At 41.6% G+C, this 15,204-nt stretch overlaps 2 protein-coding genes across 2 annotated transcripts; both read left to right on the top strand.

Annotated features, from left to right (window-relative positions):
- Positions 1-8,503: 8,503 nt before the first annotated feature.
- Positions 8,504-11,248, top strand: LOC133815970 (FH protein interacting protein FIP2-like). Its single transcript, XM_062248714.1, has 6 exons — positions 8,504-8,895; positions 9,113-9,196; positions 9,703-9,749; positions 9,859-9,932; positions 10,666-10,724; positions 11,077-11,248. The coding sequence occupies exons 1-6, from the start codon at positions 8,746-8,748 to the stop codon at positions 11,209-11,211; spliced, it is 549 nt and encodes a 182-aa protein (XP_062104698.1). The 5' UTR covers positions 8,504-8,745; the 3' UTR covers positions 11,212-11,248.
- On the top strand, positions 11,237-12,705 carry LOC133814146 (5'-3' exoribonuclease 4-like). The gene is made up of 5 exons (XM_062247142.1): positions 11,237-11,321; positions 11,408-11,448; positions 11,954-12,028; positions 12,232-12,389; positions 12,597-12,705. The coding sequence occupies exons 1-5, from the start codon at positions 11,237-11,239 to the stop codon at positions 12,703-12,705; spliced, it is 468 nt and encodes a 155-aa protein (XP_062103126.1).
- The last annotated feature ends 2,499 nt before the right edge of the window (positions 12,706-15,204 follow it).

The following is a 15,204-nucleotide window of genomic DNA, read 5'->3' as shown; positions in this document are numbered from 1 at the left end:
GGAGCATCATCAGGGCCAAAACTCAGCTCGAATATATGAGGACCGAGCACCAGGCCTCTCTTCAGGAGGCTAAGGCGACTAAGGATGCCTTGGCGACCTCGAAGGCCGAGTTGGAGAAGACCCGCTCGAAGGTTCAAGAGCTCGAGACCTCCTTTGCCATCTCTCGGACAGACCTCGAGGCCGCGAAGACTAAGATCCAAGCCGCCTTGGAGGCCGAACGGACCACTTCGGAGCAGTCCATGGAAGATTTGTTCTATCACTGCTGGGTCTACAATTCGGAGGCTGACTTTTCCTTCATGTCACCGAGTCTCTGGGCACGCTTGCTGGTGAAGTTCCAAGCTCGCCTTGACAAAGAGGCGCCGCCTTCGGAGACTGGGGAAAGCTCTGGCGCGGCGGAGCAGGGTGAGACAGCGACCTCCCAGGGGCCATCTGATGGAGCTTAGGGCGTTTTTTCTCTTTTACCCTTGAATATTTTTAAGTATTTTTTTATGTAACCTTTGCATGAGGTGTTTTCACCTTGAGAAAATTTGCTTCGACGCTTTTAATTTACGCTTTTTCATGCCTTTTCGCGCTTTGGTTACAATAATTTTTTTTTTGAGAAACTTAGTTCGCGTTAACTTTTATCCATATCTCGAGCTCTTTTAGGAAGGACATCGATCAATAGATTTAAATCAACTTCTAAGTTTTATGACCCGGTTAAAACCAGGAACATAATTTGAAAACTTAGTTCGTGTTAACTTTTATCCATATCTCGAGCTCTTTAAGAAGAACAACGATCAATAGATTTAAATCAACTTCTAAGTTTTATGACCCGGTTAAAACCAGGATAGGACTTAGTCAGCGTTAACCCTTATCAATATCTCGCGTTTTTAAGAAAACAACGGTCCATCGATAAGAATCAACATCTAAGTCGTTAAGGAGACCTTGTTATATCCAGGTACCAAATGCCCCCCCAAGTAACTGGGAAAGGGTCTTTCGCGGTTACTTTAAGATTACACTTGCAAATATGCGTAAAAATCTGATTTTCATTAATACATAAAAAGTGGCCTTCCAGGGCTTACAAGTGGATCATTGATAATATTTCTTTAAGTGGATGGCGTTCCAAGTCTGTGGGACCGCCCCTCCATCAAGTCGAGCTAACTTATAAGTTCCCTCCTTGATGACTTCGATGACCTGGTATGGTCCTTCCCAGTTCGGTCCCAAAACTCCATCTTTGGGATCATTTCCGGCGAGGAAAGCTCTCCTCAGGACCAAGTCGCCCATGCTAAAGGCGCGTTTTTTGACCCTTGTGTTGAAGTAGCGGGTGATTTTCTGCTGATAATGGGCGAGCTGGAGTTGCGAGTCCTTTCGCTTTTCCTCAACCAGATCGAGGGAATGGCACAGGAGCTCATGGTTTCGATCTTGGTCGTAAGACTGGACTCTATGCGAAAGAACCTTTATCTCCACGGGGAGGACTGCCTCACTCCCAAAGGATAGGGAAAAGGGAGTATGACTCGTAGGAGTCCGATGCGAGCTCCGGTATGCCCATAGGACCTGGGGGAGCTATTCTGGCCAGACCCCTTCGCTTCATCTAATATTTTCTTGAGGCTCGCCTTTAGGGTCTTGTTGATAGCTTCGACCTGGCCAATAGCCTGAGGATAGGCCACGGAGGAGAAACTTTTTACAATCCCATGTCTTTCACAGAATTCGGTGAACAGGTCGCTGTCGAACTGAGTGCCGTTATCGGAGACGATCTTCTTGGGCAGGCCTAAGCGACAGATGATGCTTTTAACCACGAAGTCAAGCACCTTTTTGGACGTTATCATTGCCAACGGCTCTGCCTCAGCCCACTTAGTAAACTAGTCGATGGCAACCACGGTGTAACGGACCCCGCCTTTTCCAGTGGGGAGGGCGCCAACCAAGTCTATCCCCCAAACAGCAAACGGCCATGGGGACGAGATCATCTTCAGCTCGACTGGAGGAGCTCGAGCAACTACAGCGAATCGCTGGCACTTGTCGCACTTCTTCACGTACGAGATCGAGTCTTTGGACAGAGTTGGCCAGTAATACCCTTGCCTGAGAACCTTTAAGGCCAAGCTCTGCCCCCCGGCGTGGTCTCCGCAAAATCCTTCATGAATTTCCTGCAGGATGGCCTTCGCTTCACTTGGAAGAACGCACCGGAGGAGAGGAAGGGAATGCCCACGTCGGTACAACACACCATCGACTATCGTATATCTAGGAGCTTGATACAGGATTCGCCGTGCATCGTTACGTCCTTCAGGCAGCTTGCCCTCGACGAGATATTCAAGAATGGGGGTCATCCAGGTCGGCCTGGCGTCGACCATCTCGACCTCTGCCCGTACTCCTTCTATACTTGGTTCTTCAAAGAATTCTATTGGCACCAACCCCAAGGTCTCCGTCTCTCCTGAGGTGGCGAGCGGCAAGAGCATCTGCGTTAGCGTTCTATTCCCGAGGTATCTGTTCGATCAATCCTCACTCAAATGTGGACAGCTTAGCTTTTACCTTTGCCAGATAGGCGGCCATCTTGGGTCCCCGCGCCTGATATTCGCCCAGAACTTAGTTTACCACGAGCTGGGAGTCACTGAAGCACTGGACGGAGCTCGCCTTTAACTCCTTGGCTATCCTCAGCCCGGCCAATAAAGCTTCGTACTCTGCCTCGTTGTTGGAGGCCTTGAATTCGAACCTTAGCGCTGAGTGGAATCTATGTCCCTCGGGGGATATCAAAATGATTCCGGCCCCGGAGCCGTTCTCGTTGGATGAACCATCCACAAAGATCCTCCACAACGATTGGGGCGAGGTGACTTGGGGTGAGCCCTCTGCTGGATTCTCCTGGAATCCCGTGCATTCTGCCACAAAATCGGCGAGGACCTTACTCTTTATAGCAGTTCGTGGAGTGTAGAAAATCTCGAACTGACTGAGTTCGACCGCCCACTTTAACAAACGTCCCGATGCTTCAGGTTTTTGCAAAACCTGCCTTAGAGGCTGATCGGTCATGACGTGTACTGAGTGAGATTGGAGGTACGGCCTAGGCTTTCACGAGGCCTTGATTAGGCAGAACGCTAATTTTTCCATCAGCGGATATTGTGATTCTGCCCCGAGAAGTCTCTTGCTGATGTAGTAGACTGGCTTCTGAACTTGGTCCTCTTCTCGTACCAGTACGGCACTCGCTGCATCCTCAGCAACAGCCAGGTAGAGAAAAAGAGGCTCTCCTGCCTTGGGTTTGGATAGCACGGGTGGTTCAGCCAGATGTGCCTTCAGGTCGACGAATGCGCTTTCGCATTCTACTGTCCATTCAAACTTCTTGTTTCCTCGGAGCAGGTTGTAGAAGGGCAAACACTTATCGGTTGACTTGGAAATAAACCGGTTGAGCGCTGCCACTCTTCCTGTTAAGCCTTGGACATCTTTCCGCGACCTGGGCGAAGGAAGCTCGAGCAGTGACCTGATCTTACCGGGGTTTGCCTCAATTCCTCAGGTATTGACTATGAACCCCAAGAATTTCCCTGACGCGACTCCAAAAGTGCATTTCTGGTGATTGAGCCTCATGCCGTATTCTCGTAGTATTTTAAAACATTCTTCCAGGTCAGAAACATGGTTATCGGCAGTCTTTGACTTGACTAGCATGTCATCAACGTACACTTCCATGTTCTTTCCGATCTGGTCCTCGAACATTCTATTTACTAGTCTTTGGTAGGTAGCTCTGGAGTTCTTCAGACCGAACGGCATGACCTTATAGTAATAGACATTAGTTGGGGTCATGAAGCTGGTGTGTTCCTGGTCCGCCGGATTAATCGCGATCTGATTGTAGCCTGAGTACGCGTCCATAAAGGACATGAGCTCGTGCCCCACTGTGGCATCCACCAGCTGGTCAATCCTTGGCAATGGAAAACAATCCTTGGGATAGGCTTTATTCAGGTCGGAGAAGTCGATGCAGGTTCGCCATTTCCCGTTGGGCTTTGGAAGTAGCACGGGGTTGGCGACCCAAATTGGAAACTTGGCTTCACGGATAAAGCCACATTTTTTTAGCCGGGCTACTTCTTCTTCTAAGGCTTCAGCCCGGGTTGTTCCTAAACGTCTTTGCTTCTAAGACTTGGCAGGAATGCTTTTATCCAGATGAAGTGTGTGCATGATGACACTCGGGCTAATCCCCACCATGTCCTCGTGGGACTAGGCAAATACGTCTAAGCTAGCCCGCAAACGTAGTCAGCTCCGCCTTCCTCTTGCCGTAAAGGTTTTTCCCGAGCCTGACCCTCCGTGACGGATTCTGTGGATCATGGTTCACTTCCTCGAGCTCCTCAATAGCCTGGAGCTCGGATCTGTCTTCGCCTATTCGGGGGTCAATATCCTCGCTTAAAGCGACATTTCCCCCTTTGGCGCTTTGAGGTTTTTCAATCTCAGGGTCCGCTGAGGGTTCCTGAGATTCCTCTTCACTCAGAATGGCCATAGCCAGCTGCCTTGGTTTAGATTTTCCCTTCATGGAAATGCTGTAGCATTCCCTGGCAGCGAGCTGATCGCTCTGGATAGTGCAGATGTTGAAGTAGGGAACTTCATGGCGAGGTGTCGAATGGAAGTGATAGCCTCAAAAGCTATGAGCGTAGGTCAGCCCAAAATGGCATTGTAAGCAGTGGAGCAGTCTATGACCATGAACTCGAGTAGTTTTGATACTGTCCGAGATTCTTCACCTAGGGTGATCACCAGCTCGATCGTCCCTATCGCTGCTGATCCTTCTCCCGAGAAACCATACAGCATCATGGAGGTTGCCTTCAGATCGGCGACAGTCAAACCCATCTTCTCTAAGCTGGATCAGAATAGGAGGTTTACCGAACTCCCGTTGTCTATTAGTACCCTCCTCACTCTCCAGTTGGCGAGCTGGACTGCTACAACCAAGGGGTCATTGTGAGGGAACTGGACATGGCCTGCATCTTCCTCCGTAAAAATGATTGGTTGCCTCTCCAATCGCTGCTGCTTTGACTGACGCTGCTCCGGGACGAACTCCACTTCGTTATCAGCCTTTAGTTCATTCATGTATCTCTTCTGGGCACCTCTGCTTGTGCCAGCCATGTGTGGACCTCCAGAGATGGTGGATATCTCTCCTCCGACCACGGGAGAAGGGACATCCTGATCTACCCGGGACCTGGGCTGACTGACTGGGGCTTCTGGAGAAGGTCTACTCGCCGGAACCCTGTTCCGAGAGTATTGAGCCAAGGGGCAGGCTCGGATGAGAGTCTCGATCTCATCTTTTAATTGTCTACAATCATCGGTATTGTGGCTGACGTCGTTATGAAAACGGCAAAATTTGGAAGTGTCTATCTTTCCCTTGTGGTGCTTTAGTGGCTCTAGCCTCTTCCAGGGGACCCGAGTAGAGTTGGCCAAGAAGATACTCTCTCTGGACTGCGTGAGCTCAGTATACATTGTGAAAACGGGCTTAAACTTATCTACGAACTTATTCTTCTTTTGGCCGTGCTGACTGTTTTCGCCATTGCCTTTTCTTTTGCCTCCACCGGGCTGGTTGCTCTGTGCGACGTTTGGGGTCGCTGCCACGACCTCCGTCCCTACTCCCGCGGGCTGATCGGGAACCTGATTGGTTCCCGCAACTGAGGCTTCGGCTTCTTCCAAGTTTACCCATTCTTGGGCCTTGTTAAGGAATTCGTTGACTGAGCTGACTCCCTTCCTCTGTATATCCTTCCATAGGTCTCCTCCAACAAGGATTCCGGTTCTCATGGCCATGAGCTTGGAGCTATCATCCGCGTCTCTAGCCTGAGCAGCGACGTTCGCGAATCTGCTCAGGTAGGCCTTCAGAGTCTCACCGGGCTGCTGTCTCACGTTAGCCAGGGAGTCGGCCTGAACATGGGAGGCCTGGGAGGCTCGGAATGCCCTTTTGAAGTCGGCTGAGAAGGTCTTCCAGGAACTGATTGACTATCTTTTACTTTTCTTGAACCACTGTCTGGCAGGTCCAGTCAGTGTGGAAGGGAAGATTAAGCATCGCAGCTCCGGGCCAATGTTATGGGCCATCATTAGGGTGTTGAACATGCCTAAATGGTCCGATGGGTCTCCGTCCCCTTTGAACTTTGACAAGTGAGGCATACAGAAACCAGATGGGTATGCCGTTGATGCTATATTGGGGGCGAAGAGTTCCATCTCATCCCCTGAATCATATTCGTCTTTTTCTTTTTCTGATAGGAGCTTCCTCATCAGCTCCTCCATCTGAGTCAGGCGCTCGAGGGTTTCGTCCTGATGTCATTGGTTATTCCGGGGCTGTTCAACAGCTCCGGATCCATTGTACACATTAGGTGGGTTATTGCCCCTCCTATCTTGAGATAGGATATTTGGGACATTCCCTCCGTTGCATACTTCGGACAGGGCCCCCCCTGAGCAAGCCTGGCCATCTCCTCCTGCTCTGCCATCTCTATGAGAGTTGAGGCGATCTCGCAGGTCACCTCCCTGGGTGGTCTGGTGACTTTGTGCCGAACTTAAACGCTGACGAAGGTCTCCCCCAGAGAGATCACTCCGACGATTGCGGATCCAGCGGCTCCTGCTGGATAGGCTCGGAGTCCGCCTTTGGTGGTGACGACCTGAGCTTTCCCCTGGCGCCCTGCTACGCCGGGAAGGTCCAGCTGATGGCGGGTTTCTCCTACTACTCCCATAGGCTGGGATGTCCCGGACGAGCCGAGGAGGAGACGAATATCTTATCGGAGATGGAGGATGCCTGACTGGGGAGGCGATCCTAGTTCCGTCTGGACGGATCAAGTTTGGTGGGGGCCTTTCGGCCCTGCCAACCTGCTGGTCCCGCGCCGGGCGATCTAGACAAGGCGCAGGACGGTAGTCGGGGACGGGCTGACGTCGCGAGCCCTCCCCGGATCTCCTTCGGGAATTTCCTCGAGCTCCCCTGGGCGTTCTCGAGGATGGTTGAGAGCTAGGAGTCGACGTCCTGACCGAATGGTTGTATTGCCGTTGTCCGGTCCTAAGCATTTCCTCGAAGTTTGCCTCTCGATGGTGTGATGAAGGGGTGGAGTTGGCTGCCGAAAGTCTATCCGAACGGCTATGCCTGGACCGGTTACCCCGGCGAGACTTAGAAGCCTCGCCTTGCCTCTCTCCGACGTTAACGCCGGTTGTGAGAGGGGTAGTCGGGCCAGGATATCCTGGATTTGCTGGCTAGCTGTTGCTAACTGGCTCCTCAGTTGAGCGTTCTCCATCTCCACCGCAGTATAATAACATGGGTTCGGATTAGGTGGCCGAGGCGCCGAACTTTCGGTATCATCTTGGCCCACCGGTTGTTTTCCTGGCCGCTGCTGGACTTCAGGAACTTGTTCATCAGAGATGGTAGTATGATGAGCCTCCTGCCCATGATGTTGTTCTGTCTCGTTACCATGCCTGGACCGAGTAGTCACCATAGTTGGATGTTTGCAGCAGCACTAATCGAACTCCCTCTCAATGAAAGCACCAAACTCACTACAACAATATCTAGTATATATTACATTAAAGAATAGCATATATTTAGAAGTGCTATTATTAAGTGGGAGATTAAAACACACGGATCTGAATTGTGGGGATTAAAAACCCACGGGTCTGATTTTGGCGCCATATGACTAAAAACTCAGGCGCCAAAATGAATTTCTTCCAAATTCCCTTTCTCTCAGCCTTTCTCTAAGTTACCCTTTCTCTCAGCCTCCATCTCTCACTCACGAAGCCCTCTCCGCCCTCACGAAGACTCACCGCCCTCACGAGGTCTCTCCGCCCTCAACTCATCTCTGCCTCACCGCCCTCACAAAGTCTCTCCGCCCTCAACTCATCTCTGCCTCACCACCCTCACGAAGTCTCTCTACCCTCACAAAGTCTCTCTGCTCTCAACTCATCTCTGCTTCACGAAGACTCGCTCCAGAGTCGAGCTCTTTCTCCGCCTCATGAAGTCACGCTCCATAGTGGAGCTTCTCTGCCTCACGAGTTCTCTGCCTCACGCCCACTGTCTCAGGTTCGTTTCTCTCATCCCTGATAATATAAATGGTTGGCTGAATGTTGTAGATTGATATGATAAAAAACCCATCTTTGATAGAAACTAGATTGATATGCAAGATAACTGTTGTGAAAGAACTTTCTAAGAGTTGTTGACAGAATAAGAGCTGAAATTTGAGGAAGATAACTGTTGTGAAAGAACACCACAGATCTTTAAAATATTGATAACTGTTGGCTGAATGTTGTAGAATGATATGTCACAGCTATTTTCCCAGAACACCACAGATCTTGAAAATATGGCTTTTAAGAAGTTAGTAAATTGAAAAGCTTGAAACATTATTAAGCATTAAATGTTTGTTAAATGCGTTAAATTTATGAAAAACTGATAGGACAAAGATTTTATGCTCTACTAAATGTTTGTAGCTTGCAGCCATAATCATGGACAAAGAACAATCAAACAGCATAAACAAAGTTACCATAACGAAAATAGAAATAGGACAATTCTTTGGAGGGCGGCATTGTTGTTTTTTTTTTTTTGGTATTTATATTACATTATTGTTTCATCAATTTGTTTTTTATTTTCAAATATCAGCTAGATAATTCTTGATTGAAAACTTATAAATGATTTTTTTTTTGGTCGTACATAAATTGTTGAACTACTAAGTTTAGCTAATGCAGGAGCTTCGTGTGTTTACTTATGTAAGATGATATAATATATCTGATTTTCCATGTTTCATCTTCTTGTTACTCATCATAAGTGACTGCTGGCCAACCATAAATTATTGATTGCAGGGACTTATGGAGGAAATCAATGTTGTCTTAAGTAGAAAGGAGGATGAAGAAGATTTAACTAATGAACTAACACGAATTGATATCATCAAATGTATACAGTCGGAAAAAGTTAGATTTCGAGGTGTTAAACTTTCTGGCCTTGATCTTTCAAAACTGGTAATTTTTCACAACCTTGTGCTTGCAACAACAGTTTTGGTTTTATAAGAAAAATAATGAAAGCCTTGCAGTAGAATTTCACATTTTGGTTAGCCAAGATATGGTTTCTAGAGCAATATTTCTTCATTGAAAGAAGGAAAGCTTCATTTAATAAAGACAACACTCTTGCTTTCTTTGTTTTTGAAGTTTCACTTAATATGTTTCTGTGGAATTGTAGGATTTGTCTTATGTGGACTTCACCCATGCTTGTCTTAGAGATGTATTCTTCTCACGTGCAAACCTACGGTGTGCCAAGTTCCGGGTAGGTATTGCTTTAAACTAATGCATCTATTTACAATATAATAGTTTCTGAAACATTAATAATATTACATTATTGCTGTGTACTAATTCAGTACACAAGATATTGCTGGAAATGAATTAGAAGTTTTTTTAGGATGTTGAAGCTACCAGGGAAACTCTTTGGGTTAAGTTTGAATTTTGGGTAGCAAAATTGGTGTATAATGTTAAAAGTTTAAGGTAGTATTGTTCTCTGGTTTTGCCAGGGATTGGAATTGTGTTTTGTAATTTGTTAATTTACAATCCCCAAGTGTTTTGCATATTGTGCTTATTCATACCACATTTTCCTTGTATTAGCTTTACAATAAATACAAGTTTGTTTCTTTTGAAAAATTAATAAATAATAAAGGATTAAAGCTTGTTTATGTCTGTCTTGAAAACAGATTATTAATTTCCATGACCACTTGAAATTTTTATTCTGATCTTCTTATTTTGTATTGCTTTTTGGGATGGTATCTAATTTTTCCTTAGAATGTGGATGCTGAGGGTGCGATCTTTCATAATGCAATTTTGCAAGAGTAAGAAAGTTAAAGAGCTACTCTCTTTCAGTTCCTTATTCTCATATCTATTTTACTAAAGAAAAAAAAACCAAAAAAAAATTAAATGATCTTATTTTCTTTTGAAAAGATGTGAATTTACAGGGGCCAATCTGCGCGGAGCTTTATTAGCTGGTGCTAATCTTAAGAGTGCAAACCTACAAGGCAAACTCTCTACACTCTGATAATCATTAAGTAACTGTCATTAGACACATCATCTTGATCTTAAACAAAGTTTCGTTTCTTATCAAAAACCAAAAATGTCATATATACAATTTGGCTCCACTCATGTATTTTCCTGTTGCATCATCTTGTATTTCTTGGTAATTGCATGTCTTTTTAATGTAAACTCTACTTTCATACAGATCCACCTTTTTTCTTACTGTGATAAGAATAATCTTGAAAATCCCTTACCTTGTTACCATTTTATTTGGTTTTATTTCTCTCCTTTGGCCATGGATTTAGCTTGATTTTATCTTTTATTTCCAATTTCACTGCATCAGTTTTCAACTATCAAATAGGATGGTGATGAAAGTGAAAACACCACAACATCAGATTTCAGCTATCCTTTGGCTTAATACTATTATAGATCTCTCCATTGTTTATTATATTCTTTATATTGATCTTGGGTCAGAGTAACTATAAACATCTTGTGTCACTTCTAAAAAAGTGTTCACAATTTATTTAAAAGATGATAATTTTCTTTGATATAAAAGATGTGGAGGATTTGTCCTACTTCATTTGCCTTCTTTTTATGATTGTTAATTTCCTATCCTAAGTAGTACTATCAATTTTTTTAGTACTCCTTGCCAACTTTTTTGTTTGAATAGTTTTCTTTTTTAGTTATTTTAATTTTAATTGCATAGTTTATCTAAGTTTGTAGAGTTTTCTTTTGCAGATGCATGTTTAATTGGTAGTAGTTTCTGCCAGGCTGACCTCCGATCTGCACACTTACAGGTATAAGATTTTAAATTATATTACTTCTTCATTTTTTTTTCTCTTTTTCTTTTATAAGATGCATCTACAAGATACTTGAACTCGGTATCATTCGCACACTCATCCACCCAACTACTCGAGCTAGCTGCTAATATAATCCATTATCCTTGTTGTTTTTACCATCTCAACTATATATTGATGAATGAGAGAATTTTATAATAGAAGAGCTTCCTAGGTATTCTTTTTAAGTTTACTTTAGCCTATAAGTAATCAATGAAAGTAAAATGACATGGAGAAGATCATCCTAAAACCAAGAAAAATGTTTAAAGTTTTCTTTTTGGGGTTTTATTTATTTTTATTTTTCCTCTCTCAGAATGCCGATCTTACTAATGCCAATTTAGAAGGAGCTATACTAGAAGGAGCCAACTTGAAGGTAAATATTAATAGCTTTAAGGTAAATATTATTAAACTGTGTTTGTATTTATGCATTTTGGCTTTCATATATTAGTCATATGATATTTACCCTCTTGTGCATGTACAGTGCACACGCTCTTCCAGTGTCTTATAGGAAGCTTATGACTGATGCATTATCACCTTTGTTGACTTTCTATCCCACAGGTAATTAAAAATTGAAGTAAGCTTTATCTTTTGGATTTATTGTTAAATTTTGTAATTTGTCATTTAAATGAAGAATATTCTTGCAGATGTTGAGCTGGATATGAATGGGAAACGGTTTTCTTGGCAAGTATGTTCAATTCTGAATTCTTTATATCTGAGTATAAGATAAATTTTGTATCTTGTCATGATCAAATAATAAACGAAGTTTTATCATAATTTTTTTATGTAACTTGCAGATATTGATTATATTTTTGGGTAGTTGATGTTCAATTCATGTATATATGGTGAAGTGGTGGTTGATTACATCACTGATATGGAACTTCTTTGATAAGATGCCTCTATTAATATGTTCTTGTTTGTTTATTCCTTTTTAAGATGTTTATAGAAAACAGTTCTTTTGCCCATTTTTGAAACTGTTTTCTATACCTTTTGCCTTTGACCTTTTTTTACCTGTAAAAGGCTAAAGGAATAAGAAACAATTTTTTCTTTTTACCTGTTTTTGAAAACTGTTTTCTTTAATCATCTTAAAATGTATATTTTTGAGTTAAAATATATTTTAGTTTCATAAATGGCAATTCTATAGGTTGAGCTTGTGCTAACAATATGATGACTTTGTATTGCTTGGAACTCAGGCTATCTGCAAACTTCCATTTATCGAAGAAACCAGCCTTCTCTCAGAAGTTGCCAGAGTAGAAAACACATTGACGGTATTCTTTTAAATTGCAACACTATTGTTTCTTTACGAACTAATCTAGGTCATCAAGTGCCATATAAAAAGAAAGGTGCTTACCTGTTAGGACTATAACCGTATAAAGTTAACTATTTCACCACTTTCTCATTTTATTTTCCTATATAAGTATGTGATGGGTTTTGTCTTCTGAGGTTTCTTATTGGGTATCTCTGTATGTAGGATGAGGAGAGTCAGAGGAACAAATTGGGTATGGATGTGCTATTTGTTCATGTGACTTATCCTTTAGCAAAAAAGATAGTTTCTTTCTATAGAAGTAATATTGATCATCCGAACTTGATCAGTACTCAAGTTAAACAAGACATTGATCCAGAATCCAGGTATTTTGTCCGTTGTTTCTTTTTTATTTTCAAGATTTGGTGAAAATGTAGAGGTTTCCACATAGACATCTTCTGTGAACATGAAAAATCTTTTCTGTAAATCAGAAGTCATTTTTTACAAGATGACAAGCAATTTTGAATTAGTTCTTTCGTGTGAGCTTTTCACAATTTTAGTGCTAATCTTGCTGTATATCCGTAATCTTGCAGTGGTGGGATGGATGGTTACATTTTTGTTTCTAATAGACCAGTGCAGCCTGCGCAAATAGATTCACCAATTAGTGGCATGGATATGATTGTTGATAATAAAGTCTTCTAAGTTGCATGTCACTTCCTCATCACGTCTGGACGTATACAAATGAGAATCTTTGCTATCATATTTGATAAATCTTTGTTTCTGTTTATTTAGGTCAGTGTTCTACAAGTGTCCAGCCTTCCATGTAAACATTCCTAGACCACCAAATGGAGTTCATTATCCAAATAAAGTACAATGGTTTGTATTTTTTATAGCAGTTAATATTCTAAATCTTGGAAGTTTAATGCAACATAATTCTATGCGGGACTTGAAAAGAGTTCTAAAATTTTACTAGATAAGGATATACAACTTTCTTCTATAGCATGTGCTTCCAAACAATTCTCATTAGAACTAATGAAAATAAATTTTGGTAAGGAAACCTTTGAAAATATTTTAATCTGAACTAGTTAATTTGGTGGTAGTAACTCAAGAGGGGTAGATCAAACGGTGAGGCATGTAATTTACTCCAACAAGATCTGTTGTTCAAATTTTTCCTGGGCACCTACATAGCAATTGCTATGGTTTCTTGTTCAAATTTTTTAGGTGGAGAGCCTAGTTAAAAAAAAAAAATTGGTGGTAGTAACTTTCATCACCAATGATTTATTTTTGTGTTTATGAATCAGTTTATTAACCTTGTTTGTTAGTTTTAGTCTGGACTCTAGAGTAATTGTTTGTGTGGCATTAATGATGCCTGGCATCTCAGCTTTTCCAATTAAATTGTGTGATTGGATTGGAAAACAAACATTTGGTTTTGAGCACCAATGGCACCTTTTAACTTTTAAATGACCCAATTTTTACACCTACCTTTTAATTTGAGACAAAGTGTTGATGGAAACTTTTCAATGAGAAAACTTACTTTATTTGATGCTCCCAGTTTCTCTTGCTTTGATTATAAACTCATGTATATAATACACACACACACAAACACAAATATATAATTTAGGTCAAGCTGATTTTTGGTATTATGGTTATGGAGTCTATCCTCAAGAAGCATGTTAAACCCACACCATTTTTTTGGCATGAGAAGTCTGCTGTTGTTGGACGGTTGCATTCTTTAAGGTGAGAAGGCCCTAATATTATCATTTTATAGAGCAGATTTTGCTTGTAGTATAATTGCATGGCCAGCTGATAAAGTTATAATTAGGTAATTAACTTTTTTTATGTACTCTTTTAGTTTACTATAACTTTAAGTTGAAGCATTACTTATTTAAATTTTGTTGTAGCTAAACAAATGGACTCACAACAAAGACAAGTGCACAAAGGATGATGAATTGAAGGATGGAGCAAGTTTCACGCATGGTTTACTTTTGTGTATCTTGTAATGTTTCTATTTTTCATTTTTGAAGTAAAAATTGTTCAAGATTATAAAACTTTATTATGTTATGCTTTCAAACTTAAGTTAGAACTAAGATCTCATGAAGTAGACACATTCATGGTTTGAATTAGTTATTGTTTAATGTAATACTTATGGTTTATCAATCTATTGAGAATTACATTTTATAATTAATTTTGAATTTTTTTTATCAAAATACAATAATGAAAATCTTTTAATTAAAAAAAAACCATATGAGTATACTTATCAAAATAAATTTTAAAATTTTATTACTATATGTTATGATTTAAAAACATATTATAAGCGTAAAATCGTTATGGTTTATATAATATAACAAACTAAAAATGTTATCAAAATAATCAAATGTAACAGTTGAAAAGTTTTATCAAAAAAGTGCAAGATTAAACTTCAAATTTATAACCAAAAACTCTATCTAAATGTTATTATTTGAATATTATAGCACCTAAAAATGTGTTATTGAATAGTTTACGATAACACCGAACATAACATTCAAAAACTGTTATAGAAAATACTGGACTTTTAATAACAGGGGCTATGTTAGCATTTTCAGAAGTGCTATCAATAGTCCCGGTTAGCAGTTTTTAAGTGTTATGAATACTGTTTTTTCTTGTAGTGACTGTTGACGCGGTTCTTCGCCAACAGGTAATTAAAAGAAGAAAAGAAAGGGATTAGTGCTAAAGGTGAACCGAAATATATATATGATCTTAGAGAATGAAAGAGGTGACTCAAGACACGTTTTTTAAGTGGTTCAAAGGTTAAAATCCTTCTACTCCACTAGTCAATATTATTGATCTATAATGAGTATTTGATTACAGAGAATTTCTTACAAGAGATTATTTCTCCAACCACTATCAACTCCCAGGGTCTCCATATTTATAGGAGAAGGCACATGGAAGTTGGTAAGAAGGTCATCCCGTGACCTTCTTACTTGTCGTATCAATTCTGTGACATTCATGATTAATTCCTAAAGCTGACACATAAGTGTGGTCAAATCAATAGGTAAGGAGGTAATGGGCCGCACGGCCCAACCCAATCGTGGGTGTCTGAACACGCACGTTCCTGCTGCGTGTCCGAGAAGTCAAGGGGATATCAGACACGTGATGCCTGATATATGCACATTTACCTTGCGTGTGTTGACTTCACAAAGGGTCACAGCCTCCATATCCAGC

This window comes from Humulus lupulus, chromosome 2 (genome assembly GCF_963169125.1).
Source record: "Humulus lupulus chromosome 2, drHumLupu1.1, whole genome shotgun sequence".
Classification (NCBI taxonomy): Eukaryota; Viridiplantae; Streptophyta; class Magnoliopsida; order Rosales; family Cannabaceae; genus Humulus; species Humulus lupulus.
This window is presented reverse-complemented; position numbering and strand designations above follow the sequence as displayed.

Coding starts and splice junctions, on each gene's coding strand:
- LOC133815970 (XM_062248714.1), top strand. CDS start 8,746: ATGGAGGAAATCAATGTTGTCTTAAGTAGAAAGGAGGATGAAGAAGAT. Junction 9,933..10,665: donor TAAGAGTGCAAACCTACAAG/GCAAACTCTCTA, acceptor TTTCTTTTGCAG/ATGCATGTTTAATTGGTAGT. Junction 10,725..11,076: donor TCCGATCTGCACACTTACAG/GTATAAGATTTT, acceptor TTCCTCTCTCAG/AATGCCGATCTTACTAATGC.
- LOC133814146 (XM_062247142.1), top strand. CDS start 11,237: ATGTACAGTGCACACGCTCTTCCAGTGTCTTATAGGAAGCTTATGACT. Junction 12,029..12,231: donor GAGTAGAAAACACATTGACG/GTATTCTTTTAA, acceptor CTCTGTATGTAG/GATGAGGAGAGTCAGAGGAA. Junction 12,390..12,596: donor GACATTGATCCAGAATCCAG/GTATTTTGTCCG, acceptor GTAATCTTGCAG/TGGTGGGATGGATGGTTACA.